The sequence below is a fragment of the Poromitra crassiceps genome, assembly GCF_964638095.1.
Source record: "Poromitra crassiceps genome assembly, chromosome: 1".
Lineage (NCBI taxonomy): Eukaryota > Metazoa > Chordata > Actinopteri > Beryciformes > Melamphaidae > Poromitra > Poromitra crassiceps.
Window position 1 is genome coordinate 73,725,155 of NC_139623.1, and position 17,757 is coordinate 73,742,911.

Genomic DNA, 17,757 nt, shown 5'->3' on the forward strand with positions numbered 1-17,757 from the left:
CCCCCATCCATTATGCTTGGGAAGTTAGCCTGTGTGCTCTTTCAGCACCATGGAGCTGTTCGGGTAGTGTTAATTAGGGGCAATCACCAACTAGCTAGTGTTAATATGAGTGTTCTTCCTGCGCCTGTTATGTTTTTGATCTAAAGCCATAGTAGGCCACTAAATTCATAATTAATTGAATTTCAAACAGGGAATATCACCGCATACAGCACAGTGCACCCTTTCAGCACGGAGCTGGGCTGATTTTAGGCTGCTTTGATTATGCGCATTATCAGATGGTCAGATGGAGCTGTTACACTCATCCATACATATAGGCTATATGTTCAATCATCGTTAATTTACTGCATGGAATTCCTGGAATGCACTTTTACGCACACATTCACTCATCATTTAATAGCCTCTTGTATAGTTGATATGTCCGTTTTGCACTAATTTGCGAACCACATGCATGGGCCAGAAAAGCAGTCACTTTACGCACACAGCACCGATATCTTATGAACCCTATAGCTTATTGATTGATCACACATGATTACCGTAAATTCCGGACTATAAGCCGCACCCGTTTTTCCCGTTTTTTGGCCTTTTTTGGCCCCTGCGGCTTATATAACGGTGCGGCTTATCTATGGATTTTTTCAAAAAAAAAAAAAAAAAAAAAAAAAATCTCTCTTTTTTAGCACTCTTTCTAACTATAAATCCTATATAACTATAATAAGTTTTAATTTCCTCTCTTGCCCTCTTTTCACCACACTGTATGACACTGTATGACACTGTGTGCACTGTAAAAAACAACACAGGTGGTGTTGTGTTATGTTGTTTTGTTGAAATGTTAATAAATGGGAGCTTCCTCAAACAGCCATCTCTTTCCCGACAATCCCCTCTGTGCATGAACCCTTACATATGGTAATTAAACATTAAAACACAATAAAAAAAAATAATAAAAAAAAAAAAAAAACATTAAAACACCCGCGGCTTATAGTCCGGTGCGGCTTATATAAGAAAAAAATAGTCAACTTTGCAGGTGCGGCTTATACACCGGTGCGGCTTATAGTCCGGAATTTACGGTAGGTCTAATTTTATGAAACATTATTAGGCTACTGTCGTTTGTCGCAGCCATGCATATCTCTATTGCAATTATAACATGCCACACATGATCCAGGCTCTCTGGCCTATTGGGAAACCTTTTGGAAGGAAGGAGACGAGGCATGCACATTCTTATCTAAAGCCATGGTAGCCTAATAGCAAGGAATGGAAGTCCTCCTCTCCACCTTCTTTTCAGCTGTGGCTGACAGACATAGTTTTAATTATACGTATGGAGAGATTCAGGTTCCAGAGGACCAATTCATTGAGGAAATTATTTGTTATTTGGGACCCGTTCCTGACCTATTTTGATCAGGCTAAAAGTGGTAATTGACTTTCTTTTGGATCCCTTGCACAGTATTTTTTAAATTTTCTTTGTAAGCACATAAGCATTTTCTATGACTGGTAGCATCATTTTGTAGCATTGTAATGTTGAATGTATGTATATATGTATTTTCTTCCTTTTTCCCCCCCTGTTCTTGTTTTGTTTTTTATGTTCTGAAAAAGTAAAATAAAATATTGGAAAAAAGTTTTTCTGCTTATTCAGCCTATTTGTTTAATTTTTCAAGTTTGAATTGAAGGCTATTGTTCTTAACTCATTGAGTGCCAAGGACGGACATGTTCGTCATTTCAAATAGTAACGTAGAGTGCCAAGGACGGACATGTTCGTCAATTGCGTTTTTTGACGGTGGGGCGTCGATCAAAGCCTTCTGCCTCTGATGTACAAATATTATAGCTATTGGATGTGTCTAACCTATTTTACAGAACCCTTAGGTGGCGACAGTGCTCTCCACATAACAGAAAGGCAAGGAAAAAACAAAGAAGAAGTCGTTATGGAAACGGAAATCGCATCGCATCCGTATGCATCGATATGCTGAAGCACGTTACTGCAGCTGTGCCTGCAGCAGCCAATCTGCTCCCACAATTGAGCCGCTCCGTGTCGGTTGCGACAGCACATCCGCACATCCACACCGTGGAGTTGTTATTATTCTCAACTGGAAGCATCGTTGCCGGTGACAAACACACGCGGAACGCTGTAAAAAAGCAGGATGTGGAGCACCCTTCACTGTGCGCACAGCAAACTCAGCAGAGAGCCACCACAGACAGGAGGAGGAGTGTGCAGTTGAGGCGAGGCGGGGCGGGGCGGGGCGGGGCGGGGGGGGGGGGGGGCACGCAGAGCAGCGCGCAACACCCAGACAGACCCAGGCAGCAGGACAGGATTGACAAACGCAAGCCAGAATATCCGATGCCCACCAGCAGCAAATCAAGACCAGCAAGAAGCTGCAACCAGCAGCGCACGCAGGGGCCAGCGCTGCTGGTTGTAGCTAAAAAATATTATTCTGCCAAACAGAATTCCCTGGCCTTCACTGTTTTATTGAAGGAAATTATTTTTGAGGTGTGACTACATTAGAAAAGATTAGCTTCAGAGTCAGTGATGTGCTTGAAATGTTTAATTTCACAAAAAGGCCAATTATCTCAGCTTCTAGAAAAAAATTGCTGTTTTTGGATGAATCAAGCTATCTTCTCCGGCTCATAACTAAAGAACGGAAAATGGGATCAATAAACTTTTTTTTGCAGATGATAGAATAGAGTCTCATCGTTCTTTGTGCGTGTTCAGTGTTTACATAGTAATATCACACAATATTCTGTGGGCCTCGAGAAATCACTGAAAACGCTCTGAAACTCTGGCACTGGGAGCATCCGTTCTCCAAAAGTGGCTGGCACTCAATGAGTTAATTATATATTTAAATAAAGTGTTCGAGTTTAAGTTTAACTATTGTCTGCTGTGTCATTAATGATGGCCTAATAGGCGATGATAATTAAGCGAGAGATAAGAACGTGAAACTGAAACTACACACAATGAAAGAGATGAATCTCAAATTCTCTATGTAATAAGTTGCTAAATTCATAACACATTTTTATCAAACGAAATAATGCTCCACATAATCTTTTTTGTTTATGTTTAAATAGTCTGCCAGTGCGGGCCGGGGCAGGAAGCCGCTGCTTTGCGCAGTGTAGGCCAGCTCTCTCTCCTCTCTCTCTCCGACTCGCTCTGAGTCTGACACTCTGTTTCTCATGGTGGCATTTTGAGCCATTTATTTGGCCTTTTTTCTTTGCCCTCGGCTTTTTCTCGGGTTCGGACTCTTAATTGTATGTGATTATCTCAGGCGAGCTGGGCTCGGGTTTCAAGCTCGTCGGGCTGGGCTGGGTCGGGTTAGAATTTCCAGGCCCGTTGAGAACTCTAGAGTGTGTGCATAAAGGTGCATTAGGAATTCCATGCAGTAAATTCACGATTATTGAACTTTATAGAATGCAGGATGAGTGTAACAGCATCTGATACAAACTGCCACATGATCAAAGCAGTCTGTAGGCCAGCTCCTATAGCCTGCTGAAAGGGCGCACACCGGTGCAAATGTGGTAATATTCCCGTGCATTTGAAATGAAAGAAATTGTGAATTAATGAGCCGACTATGGCTTTAGATCAAAACATTACAGGCGCAGGAAGAACACTCATATTAACACTAGTTAGTTGGTGATTGCCCCTAATCAACACTACCTGGACAGCTCCATGGTGCTGAAAGAGCACACAGGCTTCTCCCAAGCATAATGAATTACCGTAAATGGGAAAAAAGAAAAGAAAATTGTTATATAGAGATAACGAAATAATAAGTCGTTATCAGGAGAAAACGTATTTTGTTATCTCGAGATAACAAAATAATAAGTCGTTATCATGATAAAACGGTCATAAAAATAATAAACACGTTTCCGTTCTCGGCTTCCGTAGATTTCATCCAACCAACCAAGCAGAGTATTTTATTTCTAAGATAGTGCTACAGTGAGAGAAAATGGGTCACTCAAAAGTATAAACATTGGCATTATTCAAAAAAAAAAATCGACATGATTTATTTGTATTAAAACATGTCCATTTGCTTTCAGTGTTTTATCAAGATGACTGTAGATCAGTGGAGAGATCTTCCATTTTCTCCCAGGAGCATTCTTGATCGGTAGAACCAACGCATCAGTGGGACTTCTTAAGCGAAATAAAAGCAGTCAAGTTTTATGGGGGGAAAAGCACCCGCTAACCACATCCTGCATCTCCATCATTCAACCCACACACACATGGAAATTAACACTGCACCAGAAATAGCCCCGCAGCTCAAAAACGACATCGGCTGGCTCGTTAACTTACCAAGTTACCACACAGGCAGAGAGGTCCAGAGGACAGCAGAAAGAGATAGCACACAAGAGTTAAGAAACAGAAGCACACAGTTCTACACACAGAGGATCAACTGTTCATGCGGCGCTCTGTCAGTGAATGCCCTGCACAGTTATTTCCCTTTATTTCATTTTTAAATGCAGCAATTATGGTTTATCCAATAAACCCTGACTGGTTGCTCATGGTTGATCTGGTCTGATAGGCTACCGCTAGCATGCTTCATCTGAATTGAACGGGTTGTGGGGCAAGTGACAGCAGGTCGTGAAGGTTAGGGTTATATAGATTAAGTAAACATTTGTTTTTGTTTTGTCAATAGTGTATATCAGTTATGGGCATTTAGGTAGATTGATTATTCGAGGGTTTCTGACTGCATATACAAACAAATATATAAAATAAAGCATTTCAAACACCAACAAGCATTTAATACTGAAGTGTAGGTGTCACATGCCTTCATTCATTGTTTCATGTACTTCACTATGGCCCAATAGCCATGGTGAGCTATGCTGTGAGCCCTGGAATGAGCTCTGAAACAGCACCCCAAGTGTCCAAAGTTATAATGTGATCAAATAGAGAGCCGCAGAAACGAGTCCGGAAATCATCGATGCTAACACTCATGGTTCTTCACTGTTTTCGCCTATGGGAGTTTTGAATGGGTTTTTGGCGCGATGCTTCTAATAATCTCTCTGGGCAACGCTGGCTTAATCAAACGCGAACCAGTGTTTAGTAATATCATCTTCACACACGAGGACCACTTTTATGAGTTTTGAAGCTTTTACGTGCTGTTAAAAGGACGGCTAGCTAGCAAACGGCTAAATGAGACTACACTGTTGAGTCGATGGGGATATATACGTCAATAACGTCACCACTTCAAAGGACGAACACGGAAATTCTCTTTCCCTCACCTGGTTCAGCCCGTTCAGCCCGGGGTAATCAGTGCACACATCAACAACAGTCCAGGTTGAGTGCTGACGTGACGTGGAAGCCTATGCGACAGTGTGTAGTTCTGGATTAGCTTAGCTCGAGCTTTTTACTTCTAGGGCTTGCATTTACGCTACAAAACTCATGAAAGTGGTCCTCATGTGTGAAGATTATCCGACTGAACTCTGGTTCGCGTTTGATTAAGCTTGCATTGCCCAGATACTTTATTTGAAGCATCGCGGCAAAAACCCATTCAAAAATCCCATAGACAGAAACAGTGAAGAACCAGGAAGTCCGGGACTTCCGCGTTCTGACTACAAAAATACGTCATCCCTGCGGCTCTCTATTGTTACATGCTGGAGCATTGCTACACTATGAATTTATACCAGTGTGTGTTTTTGTATAAATCTGTCCATTTGTATACCTTGGCCTTGCCATCCAGAGCCCCAGTGCCCGCGTAGATCTTGCTGACTCCATCTCCGTTGACAGACCACATGGTCCTGAAGACTTCTTGGAACCTGGCCACCAGCTGGGGCTTCTCTGTTAGCCCCATCTCCTCAAGCTGCTTTGGTAGCATCTAGGGGGAAGGGAGAGGAGGGCTTCGATGCAAGCAACATCAATTTTGACAGATTAAGAGGGAATGGGCATTTCATAGCCACTGAGGGTAGAAGTTGTTCAGTCTTACCTCAAGGCCAAAGAAGGCCTGGACACTGTTGGTTCTATCCAGACAGTCCAGGCAGTTGGTCCTGATGGTCCCACTCTGAGTTCTGAGAAGACAAGTGAGAAGTGTGTCTGCATGCATATACTGTAAGCAGGAGCATTCGTTGAAGGGGGTAAAAGAGATCAGGGTATGTACGTTAAGTACAGACACGTTTGTATGCATTTCTCACCTAGTGATACCAGTCTCTCCAGAGTAGTAGAAGAAGCCGCACTCCTCTGTGAATTTGTTGAGCTGGGGTTTGAGGACGCTGTGGAGTTTGTCTGCCTTGCCCCCCTTCACATTCTGATGGTAGTCAAAGTTCACCATCTTCACTGCTCCCGAATGCTCTGATGCCTTCAGATGACTCTGAGTGACAAGAGAGATTGAGAAGAGTTATTACTGAGAATTCTGCACGCAACCCGGCGGACTGTAAATAAGTAACTTTGATTAATTCATGCCAAACCACCTCCTTAAAGTCCCTGGAAACCAGATTTTTTTTTTTTATTATTTAGCATTTTGAGTTCATCACATCACAGGAACCTATGTTAATAAGCCACCAGCCAAATTTGAATGATGATGAATGTCGCAAAGTATACAGGGCTCGACGTTAACTTTTAAAAGTGGTTGCCGGAGGGGCAACCTGGCAAGAGCTTTTGGTTGCCCGAATAAAAATATGGTTGCCCAATTTTAGTCGCCTTATATTTTGAGTAATTAAGATACTATGCAGTCATAAGCCGGCTTAATAATGACGATGTGACAGAAAAGTAAGTATAATAGTCTATAGTATATAGATAGGCCTATTCAGCGTGCGCACCGGGTGTAATAGTAGTAATAATGATAATAATAATAATAATAAATTTGTGTCATTTCGTTTTCTAAACAAATCTTATTTTTTGTTTTTATAATGCATTTGCACTGAAAGGATTTAACTAATATTTGTGAACTTTCATTTTCATATATTTTTTAACAGTTATTGTTCATATTGTGCTTAATTTATTAATTAAAAGCGTTATTGATAATGAAGTAGCCTATGCCTCCTCATGTTCATTCAGGGATATATGACAGTGGTTTGGGGCCCCCACTCTGATGTTGCATAGGGCCCCAAAAGGCCCAGAAGCGGCCCTGCAATCCCTCTCTCTCTCACCCCGTATGACAGGCTGACAGGCCAGGGATGCAAATCATTCCTCAGCACATATACGCGGTGGTAAAACGTTTTTGAAGGATGTCCTGGTCGAGGTGTATGTTGTAGGCTTGTTGTAGGCTACATGCTTTGCAGTATAGCGTTATGCTGGAATTATGCTTGAAGTTTGGGCTGTCGCACGGAAATGAGAGACACTGAATCTTGACGAGGAAACGTGTGGAGCGTTTATACACTGTGTGGGTTTCTGCTCGCGGAAGTGAGCTGGAGTCTTGAAAACTCCACTTTGTCCGCTCAGCCGCGTCCACGTAGTTACACAATTCGGGGTGTGCACGGCCAGGCGAAAACCGTCTGCACAGGAGCCTTGTGGAGGGGCGCCTCTGCTGATTTGAGTCACTTATCCGTGCAGACACTCGCCGATGCGGGAAGCATAATGAGACCTATTAAGCGCTTGTTGTAGGCTACATGCTTTGCAGTATAGCATTCGTTTTCCGTCCCGTTCAAAGACGCACGGGTATTTCACCTCGATGACAATTTCCTCGTCCTTTGTTTCTGTGCGGGGCTGCGGGCGGACGCGGTTCTTCCTGCGTCTTGCAGCCGCTGTGATTGTGTGCGAGCAGCCCCACCTGTCCGAGTCAGTACTCGTTAAACATACCGCACGTGCAGCATGCATCACGTAGGTTCCGACTGGTAATTAGTAACATCGTTCCGATTGTAACAGCAAGAAAATGTCACATATATGTCACTCACAACAAGTATTAAAACATTTATTTGGTGTATATTTTGCTGTTTGCTGCTGTACATATTTTGTTGCATGTTAAATCGTGGTTGCCCCTGGGGCAACCAAAGACCAAGAAATGGTTGCCCCATGTTTTTTTTGGTTGCCCGGGGCAACCGGGCAGCCGTTAATGTCGAGCCCTGGTATATAAATTTAGGTTTGACAGTCATGACAAAAGTCATGAGAATCAATTCGATTTTAGACTGTCTTTTCTCCCGCGGACTGTGTGGGCGTGTCCCGTGTGTGTGCGTGCAAGACTGCAGCAGGTCTCCGAGAGAGAGAGAGAGAGAGAGAGAGAGCGAGAGAGAGAGAGGGAGGGAGGGAAACGGAGAGAGAGAGAAGGAAAGAGAGATGGAGTGTGTGTGCATGTGTTCGCTCGTTGCTCGGAGAGGAAGAGACTGCCGCTGCGACTGCACAGCGCTACTGTGTGTGTGTCTGTGTGTGCGCCATTTTAGCATCGCGCGCACCGCTCTCTTCAATGAGGAAGTTGAAATCCAGACCTTGTACCTTGTAGAAAAGTGGCGATTTTGGGGGTTAGGGTTGAAACTAATGTCCCATACTTTCTGAGGCACACAATTACTCACATAAGACCATAAATTTAATAGTTAGAAGGTTTTTGTGGATTTTGGGTTCCAGGGACTTTAAAAATAAAGGAAACACTAGATTGTAGGCCATTTTGGTACACTGGACTAGGCACAGTTTAGTAGCTGTGTAAATGTAAGCAGATGGTTTGGTGTACTCAGCAGGATGGTGGCCATTCTGTTAAGTGTAAACCCCAAAAAGTCAGATTCAATCCAAGTTTCAACAGCCATGTGTACCATCGACATGTGTCCTTGGGAAAGACACTGGAACTCTACCTGCTGGCCTTACTCAGTGATTCTGAATGAGGGCGCCAACTAAATGCCTCAAATATCTCAGCACAATTGCTCAGCTGTGCCTGCGTGAAGTGCAGCTAGTTGAGCGGGCGAGGCAGCGCAGCAGTCGAGCCCGCGAGGGGGAAACCAATGAGGTACGGTAGAAATGAGCGATAAGGAGGGGAACGACGATGAGGCACTGTAGGCTATAGGAAGTGCACTCTGTTTCTACTAGTCAATATATTCACCTTATTCACCACGCCCACTTTTTCTCTCTTCCGCGTCCGACGCAACGCATTTGTTCTTCCGGTTTGGCGCTAGTTGGCGGCCATTTTCAAAATAAAACATCATTATGAATGAAGTTTGCCAACATTCAGAATTAAGCTACACTGCAGCCAACTTCAGTGACATGTTCATAACGTTACTGCTGCGAGGAGCCGATGGCTGTTACCCGGTCGGCATTTAGCGTTAGTTACAAAAGCACGTCAACAGTGTTTTCTCACTGCCAGTAGCCTACAGTAGGGTTTGACAGATAGCTAGTCCGACCGGTAGGGATGGGTATCGTTAAGGAATTAACGATACTAGTACTCTTATCGATACTGCTTATCGATCCGGTACTTTAACGGTACTCTTATCGGTACTTTTTGTTATTTTTACGAGAAAAAAATCCCGAAACAAATGGGACTGGTTGTTGTCGGTTCTTTTTATTATTTTTAAGAGGAGAAAGGGGGGAAAAAAGAGACAAATTAACCTGGTCACAGTTAGGTGGCACTCATTTATCCTTTCCTCATTCATTCTCCCACTAACACTAGCTTTAACAAAAAAAAAGTAGCAAAATCTTAATGGGTGCGTTTTTATTATTAATTTAAATATCCTAAAATATCCTTCTACCACACTGTGCCAATAGCAACATTCAGCTAGGGAAACTGAAAGCATAATAAAAATAAAGCAAGACAGTATCTGCCTGCTGTACTTCCCCCCAAATCACTAAATAAAAATCCCCCCCTGCTCTGAAAGTAACATTTCTGAACGACAACTGAGATGATGACCGTCACCTGACGATTTATAGCAGACTGTATTTTTGATGATGAACACACCCAAACAGCGGGGAAATGTCTTAATCATTACCACGTTCACATTATAGTTACCTGATGAAGTAGACTGGGTAAACCGTGGCATCATTGACAGGAGATGATGGAGGGCGAGCTAGCTTGTCAAAAACTGTGCATTTCTCCGTTTGAATGTGATGCACTTTGGTAAGTGTTTAGACAAATTGCTCGTGTTTCCACCTTTTACTAGCGAAGGTTTTATTGCACTTTTTTTATTGCACTTGAATTGTCACCATCGACTCGAGTGAAGTACAACCACACTTTAGAATCTGATCGCTTCGTTCTTTCAGCCATTCTTAACGTGTGCTCTGCTCAGTTGCATGTCTAGTCTATCTGCCTGCTCCTCCGCCGGTTCCCTGTTCCCTGTGCTGTGCATGTGTGTGTGGTGGGTGCTCTCAGGCACGCCCCCAGCCCCTCCCCTCTCCTCTCTCAGTCCTACTCCTCTCGTCTTGGCTGGCAGTGCAGCAGCTGTGTCTCGGAGAGCAACGCGGAAAAGATTATCCCTTTTCTTGTTCGGAAATCGCAAAAAACACATCATAGGCCTGTCTTACGGAGTTGGTGAGATAAAATGTGCAAGATAACGTAACGTTTATTTAGCAATTATATAGCCTATAGTAAATCTATTTTCTTAATTTCTCCACTCCAGACAGTACCGATAAGAGAACCATTAACGTGAAAGCTTATTGATCCTCCGGTATCCCGAAATCCGGCCCCGGGGCCAGTTTGGTACCGGGTCTCGGTACCCATCCCTACCGACCGGTGTCAGCACAGTCAGCGCTACTGGTCCTCGCTGCTCGTTAAAGATTTCCAATAGGCGTTATTCTGATAAACTGGTCACATGTATGTTACGTTCTCACCCGACAAATATTAAAACTTTAAAACAGTTTGGGTTTTTTTTTTTAGCTTGAAAACAGCTTTTTGGCAAGTCTAATAGCTTTTGCACACCAAGTCCGTATTTTCGTCTGAAATTGACGCACGGGGAAAAAAGAATACGACCTAATTTGTGTCAATCGTCATTGACGCACCGAGTCCGACAATTACGTCCGTCATTTAAGTTTTCGGACGAGGTTCGATTTTCTGCGTTTTTCGCATAAATCAATAGCTTTTTGGGAGCTGGGACCCGTCTGTGTTTTCAGATGACGGATTCAAAAACACGCATACAAAAACAATCGGACTGTGTGTGCAAAGACCTTAAATGACTGCGGTAGGCGTACTCTACTTCCGTGTTTAAAACCGGAAAGACGATTAGGAAATGACGTCATGCAGAAGCGTCCTTGTATGGGCAAAGAATAAGGTGAATAAAGGGTCACAATGGTTCCTCTCACCTGAAATGCTTTGCTGAGCATGTGTTCTCCTTCCTTGCTCCCAAGCAGGTTGATGATCACCTGTTTGCCATACAGACTCCGCAGAGTACTGAAGTGCCTGGAAACACATAGAAATCACATTATACACTCAAGCAACACCAAGTTCTAAAGTGAAACAATATCACTCACAGCCTTGTGGCACAGCAACAGTGGCATTTATCAATAGAAGGCTAAAGTGCTGTATTCATACTTGGTGGTACTGGTGAAGCCCACAGATATAAGTGAACACTAATGCAATAGTCAAGTCAAGTCAAGTTTATTTATATAGCCCTAATTCACAAGCATGTCTCAGAGGGCTTCACAGAAAATATGTCTAGCTAATTCTAGCTGACACAACAGTAGCAAGAATATACAGAATAAAGATAACATTTTGAACAATTGATAGAGAAATATAGAAAATATAGAAATATAGGATAGAGAAGAGGAGAGAGCAGGAGAAGGGAGGAGAGCAGGGGTGAGAGAGTGATTGGGTGGGGAGGGAATGGGAAATGTTGGAGGGTATAGGAGGTGGGGAAGGAGCAAGAGGAGAAAGCAGGAGGGGGGAAAGGGGGGGGGGGTGTGTGGGGGAGAAGAGAGCAGGGGGAGGGAGGAGGTGGGGAGAGAATGGGAAATGTGGGAGAGGAGAGAGCGTATGGAAGAGTAGGGGAGTATAGAGGAGTATGGGAGACTACCGTAAATTCCGGACTATAAGCCGCGGCTTTTTTCCCGTTTTTTGGCCTTTTTTGGCCCCTGCGGCTTATATAACGGTGCGGCTTATCTATGGATTTAAAAAAAAAAAAAAAAAAAAAAAAAAAAAATCTCTCTTTTTTAGCACTCTTTCTAACTATAAATCCACTTCTGTTTTAATTTCCTCTCTTGCCCTCTTTTAACAACATAACATAACATAACACAACACAGGTGGTGTTGTGTTATGTTGTTTTGTTGAAATGTTAATAAATGGGAGCTTCCTCAAACAGCCATCTCTTTCCCGACAATCCCCTCTGTGCATGAACCCTTACATATGGTAATTAAACATTAAAACACAAAAAAAAAAAAAAAAAACATTAAAACACCCGCGGCTTATAGTCCGGTGCGGCTTATATATGTAAAAAAACAGTCAACTTTGCAGGTGCGGCTTATACTCCGGTGCGGCTTATAGTGCGGAATTTACGGTATATGGAGAGAACAGGGAGAGGAGGGCTAGCTGACACAACATTAATACAATAACAATACAATTCAGTGACGTCAAAATGAAGTTCAGCGATGGATTCCACTGAAAAACAGAGGGGCGACATGCAATTTCATTCAATGTGATCCAATTAACAACAAGCACATCTTTTTGGTGATGAGCTGCAGCCAATGTGACTCTGTGAAAGCAAAATAAAAAAGACTCTTGCAACAATTTGCCAACTCCGATGGGATTGAAACACCAAACCCCTACGTAAGTCTGTTGCCCTACCGAGTGAGCTAAAGCACTAGTGTATTAAGGTCCCTACCGAGTGAGCTAAAGCACTAGTGTATTAAGGTCCCTACCGAGTGAGCTAAAGCACTAGTGTATTAAGGTCCCTACCGAGTGAGCTAAAGCTGTAACTTAGTCTCTTACTATAATCTCAAACTAAAATAAGTGAGTTTTAGTTATGATTTTGTTATGAGTGAAAGACATTTTTAGCACTAAAACCTCAAGTTGAAATTAAAACATACAGTAACAGTTGCAACTAACAAAAACGGTTGAGAAATGCACTATTTTCATAACAGTACTAAAGTAAGTAGTACTAGTCATTGTAGTCAAAACTTGTATTTTGTCTGTAAAAGCAGTGTTGGCCCACCCCTAATTAGGGCTGGGTATCGCCACGGACTTCCCGATACGATACGATTCCGATACACAAGGTCCCAAGTCGATACGATTTCCGATACGATACGATTCGATATCGATATTTTAGTTACAATACCAGTTTTGCTTTGATAATGGAAGAGATTATCAAAGAACTAATGCTGTAAATTGTACAAGGAACCCTCTAACCTGGTGCATTATTAAAAAATATTAATATTTACATTCATGTAATTCTTTTTTATTTAAACATGACCAACATAGTCTTTACAGTCTTCTGTCTCTTTCTTTACAGTCTCCTGTGAGAAGCCAAACAAATTTAGATTTCCACTATACAACAGAATCATTGAACAGCAGCATGTTGTAAACAGTGTTTCATAAAGTATAAATGCTTTGTAAATCAAATCAAATCAAATTCAGCACATGAACATTTCCAGTTCACAAACATTATAGTGCAAACAGATTTGAGGTCTGTACATCTGGCTCATGGTGCATGCACAATGCACATGTAGCCTACAGTATTTATGTTTTTGTTTCAACTACAAACATCAATAAACGTCAACTTGAAACTATGTTTTAACTACCACAGCCTATAATATTATAGCCTATGTTCATTAAAAAAAATACAAAAAAAAAATTGTAAAATGCATTTTAAAAGATCGATACTTGTTCCTTCACATGAATATCGATTCAATATCGATACATCGATTTTTTTTAACCCAGCCCTACCCCTAATAGAGCCTAATACACCACAATACCACAAATAAAAGCATACATCTTTTGGGATCACAGTACACAAGAAGTCTCATAACACTTATTATTAGTACCTTTATTTAGACAAAAGGATCATTGAGGGAAAAACCCTCGTTTGCAATGACGAGCAAAACGCAGATATAAAACATACAGGATCAAAACAATCACGTAATCATCAGCAGCAGCACAGGTAACAGGGTGAGACATAACTGCAGGGAACAAAAACAAAGACACTAACTGTCGGAGAGTATGTGGAATCTCTGAGAGGAGTGTCAGCACTGACTCATCACTCATCCACAATTCCTACCGGAGCAACAAAGTGAGAAAGGGCTTATGCCATAAAGCTGTATCAAAGCATCTTCGATACCAGCTTGATAAATATGCACAAGGTCTCTTCGGTTAATCAAAAATGGTTAATCATGGCATTAAGCTGCTTTGTCAGTACATGATGCAGCAGCACAGGTTCTGTGTATCAGTTTCTCCTTTCTGTAAAAACCATGTGGTTTAAACAGACAGGCAGCACTGCAGTACCACAGTCAGAAAAGAAGACAGCGGCACAGAAGACTCCAGACACAACACGCACAGTCCACCTCATTACTGTATGGGGATGTGACAAGATGCACAGTCCACCTCATTATTACTGTACAGGGATGTGACAAGATGCACAGTCCACCTCATTATTACTGTACAGGGATGTGACAAGATGCACAGTCCACCTCATTATTACTGTACAGGGATGTGACAAGATGCACAGTCCACCTCATTATTACTGTACAGGGATGTGACAAGACGCACAGTCCACCTCATTATTACTGTACAGGGATGTGACAAGACGCAGTCCACCTCATTATTACTGTACAGCAGGGGTGCCCAATACGTCGATCGCGATCGACCGGTCGATCGCGAAGGTAGTGTGGTCGATCGCATGGCATTGAGGGGAGGAAAAAAAAAAAAAAAAAAAAAAAAAATTACTGTTTTTCCACTGTTTCCACTGTTTTTCCACTGTTTCCACTGTTTTTCCACTGTTTTTCCACTGTTTCCACTGTTTTTCCACTGTTCCACTGTTTTCCACTGTATACTCAGTGTATATATATATAAATAAATATGTTTGGTACATCACTTTGACTTAGTCATTTTAAAAGTAGCTCCCAAGCTGAAAAAGTGTGGGCACCCCTGCTGTACAGGGATGTGACAAGATGCACAGTCCACCTCATTATTACTGTACAGGGATGTGACAAGACGCACAGTCCACCTCATTATTACTGTACAGGGATGTGACAAGATGCACAGTCCACCTCATTATTACTGTACAGGGATGTGACAAGATGCACAGTCCACCTCATTATTACTGTACAGGGATGTGACAAGACGCACAGTCCATCTCATTATTACTGTACAGGGATGTGACAAGATGCACAGTCCACCTCATTACTGTACAGGGATGTGACAAGATGCACAGTCCACCTCATTACTGTACAGGGATGTGACAAGATGCACAGTCCACCTCATTATTACTGTACAGGGATGTGACAAGATGCACAGTCCACCTCATTATTACTGTACAGGGATGTGACAAGACGCACAGTCCACCTCATTACTGTACGGGGATGTGACAAGATGCACAGTCCACCTCATTATTACTGTACAGGGATGTGACAAGACGCACAGTCCACCTCATTACTGTACAGGGATGTGACAAGATGCACAGTCCACCTCATTACTGTACGGGGATGTGACAATATGCACAGTCCACCTCATTATTACTGTACAGGGATGTGACAAGACGCACAGTCCACCTCATTATTACTGTACAGGGATGTGACAAGATGCACAGTCCACCTCATTATTACTGTACAGAGATGTGACAAGATGCACAGTCCACCTCATTATTACTGTACAGGGATGTGACAAGATGCACAGTCCACCTCAAAAAACCCTTTTCTTTTCTTTTTTTTGCAGGCCATGCCAGGCCAGGCCACCGGGCTACTATAAACTTTAGTTCCAAGGCTAGCAGTAAACAAACGGTAGCATATTTTCATTTTGTTTTAACAGTAACCGTTTTGTCATAACAGTAATTTACAAATTCCCCAGTTACTGAATGGGCTTCACAAGATGTTTTGTGCAAGTGAAGTGAAGTTGCATTGTTCAAAAACTACCTAAGTACAGTAGTCCACACACACATCCAGTTAAGGTGGACTGTAAGTAGACTGTAACAAACAGTTCAGTTTGTCAGGTGCATGTAACTATGACATGACTTTATGAAAGTTGTTGGTCTGTCTACTTGACAATGTTGCTGCAATAAAATGGTTGAAGTCAGATGTACAGACTTGGAAATTGTTCTTATATAAACCAGATGTTGACAAAGTTTTCCTTTGGGGACATTATTTGCAGTTGAAAAAGTAAGAAATCGCAATATATCGAAATATCACAATATTCAATATATCGCAATATCGGCGATATTGCAATATCGCAATACTATCGTATTGCCACAGTCCACCTCATTACTGTATGGGGATGTGACAAGATGCACAGTCCACCTCATTATTACTGTACAGGGATGTGACAAGATGCACAGTCCACCTCATTATTACTGTACAGGGATGTGACAAGACCCGCAGTCCACCTCATTACTGTACAGGGATGTGACAAGATACACAGTCCACCTCATTATTACTGTACAGGGATGTGACAAGACCCACAGTCCACCTCATTACTGTACAGGGATGTGACAAGATGCACAGTCCACCTCATTATTACTGTACAGGGATGTGACAAGATGCACAGTCCACCTCATTATTACTGTACAGGGATGTGACAAGATGCACAGTCCACCTCATTATTACTGTACAGGGATGTGACAAGATGCACAGTCCACCTCATTATTACTGTACAGGGATGTGACAAGATGCACAGTCCACCTCATTACTGTACAGGGATGGGACAAGACATTCCTTTTCCACAGTACGTCCACTGAAAGGTCTCCACATTTTATTGCCAGTTACGATGAATTCATTGAGTCATCAAATATCCAATCTAGGGATGTCAACGGTTAACCGTTAATCGATTAACCGTCGCTAACGTCGTTGTTCGGTTATTGCTGTCGGTCTATCAGTTAATATTAAAAAAAAAAAAAAAAAAAAAAAAATCACGTTTTTTGAGTTTCCTTGCAGATTTTGCACAGTGTTTTGCATCATGCAACTATTTTGTTCAAATTTTGTTCAATTGTTGGCAGCAAATCGAAATAGGCTATATTTTGTTTAAGTTTTTATGCTGCAAAAGACAGTAGGCCTAATGTGAAAAAAATCAAAAGAAATAACAGATTGTTGTTGTTGTTGTAATGTTTACATAAACAGGAAATAAAGCTCTCAAAAATATATTTCCTTGTCATCCATATAAGAGCCAGAATGATTTTGGAATGATTACCTGATCAAAATGTGGCAATAAACTTATAAATTTCAGCAAAGCCAACAAAAAATAAAGGCATAATTCTAACACAAAAAGCATTAACATTTCAGCATCTAAATAGACACGCCTTGTTTGGGCATGAGCTCATTGAGTAAATAGACGATTTTTCTTTTTTTTTTATATTAAAAAATTATGAATTAACCGATAGGTTAATCGATTATTAGCGTCGGTTAATCGAAAGTGAAATTAACCGAAAATTGACATCCCTAATCCAATCCATAATTGCAGTGTACCTAGTGAACGGATTTGAATGCCAGCAATAAGTGAAGAACATTTTCCATCCTTTTACACTTTTTTAGTGCTAAAACCACATACTACATATAGTTAGAGAATTTTAGCAAAATGCTTGGACCATCTGTGAAAAAATGTACTACCAATAGCTTTCTTCACCAATGTGTTCTTATAGGTGTCTAGAATCACCTCTCAATTAGTGCAAACCCAAATCCTCGTGGAAAATGATTGTGATTACCGGTATACACTGTGCTTTACATAACAATAACCAATATACCAATATCATATGGTCAGGGAGACATTTTTACTCAAAAATAATGTTTGGAATGGATTCAGCACCCCTGAA

The 17,757-nt window shown here is 41.8% G+C and overlaps 1 protein-coding gene across 1 annotated transcript in view; it reads right to left on the reverse strand.

Moving 5' to 3' along the window:
• Window positions 1-17,757, reverse strand: part of synj1 (synaptojanin 1) — a 78,712-nt gene that overhangs the window by 40,603 nt on the left and 20,352 nt on the right. Inside the window, 4 exon segments of the mRNA XM_083642587.1 lie at window positions 5,637-5,789; window positions 5,898-5,979; window positions 6,103-6,278; window positions 11,117-11,213. Coding sequence (XP_083498713.1) covers window positions 5,637-5,789; window positions 5,898-5,979; window positions 6,103-6,278; window positions 11,117-11,213 — 508 coding nt within the window.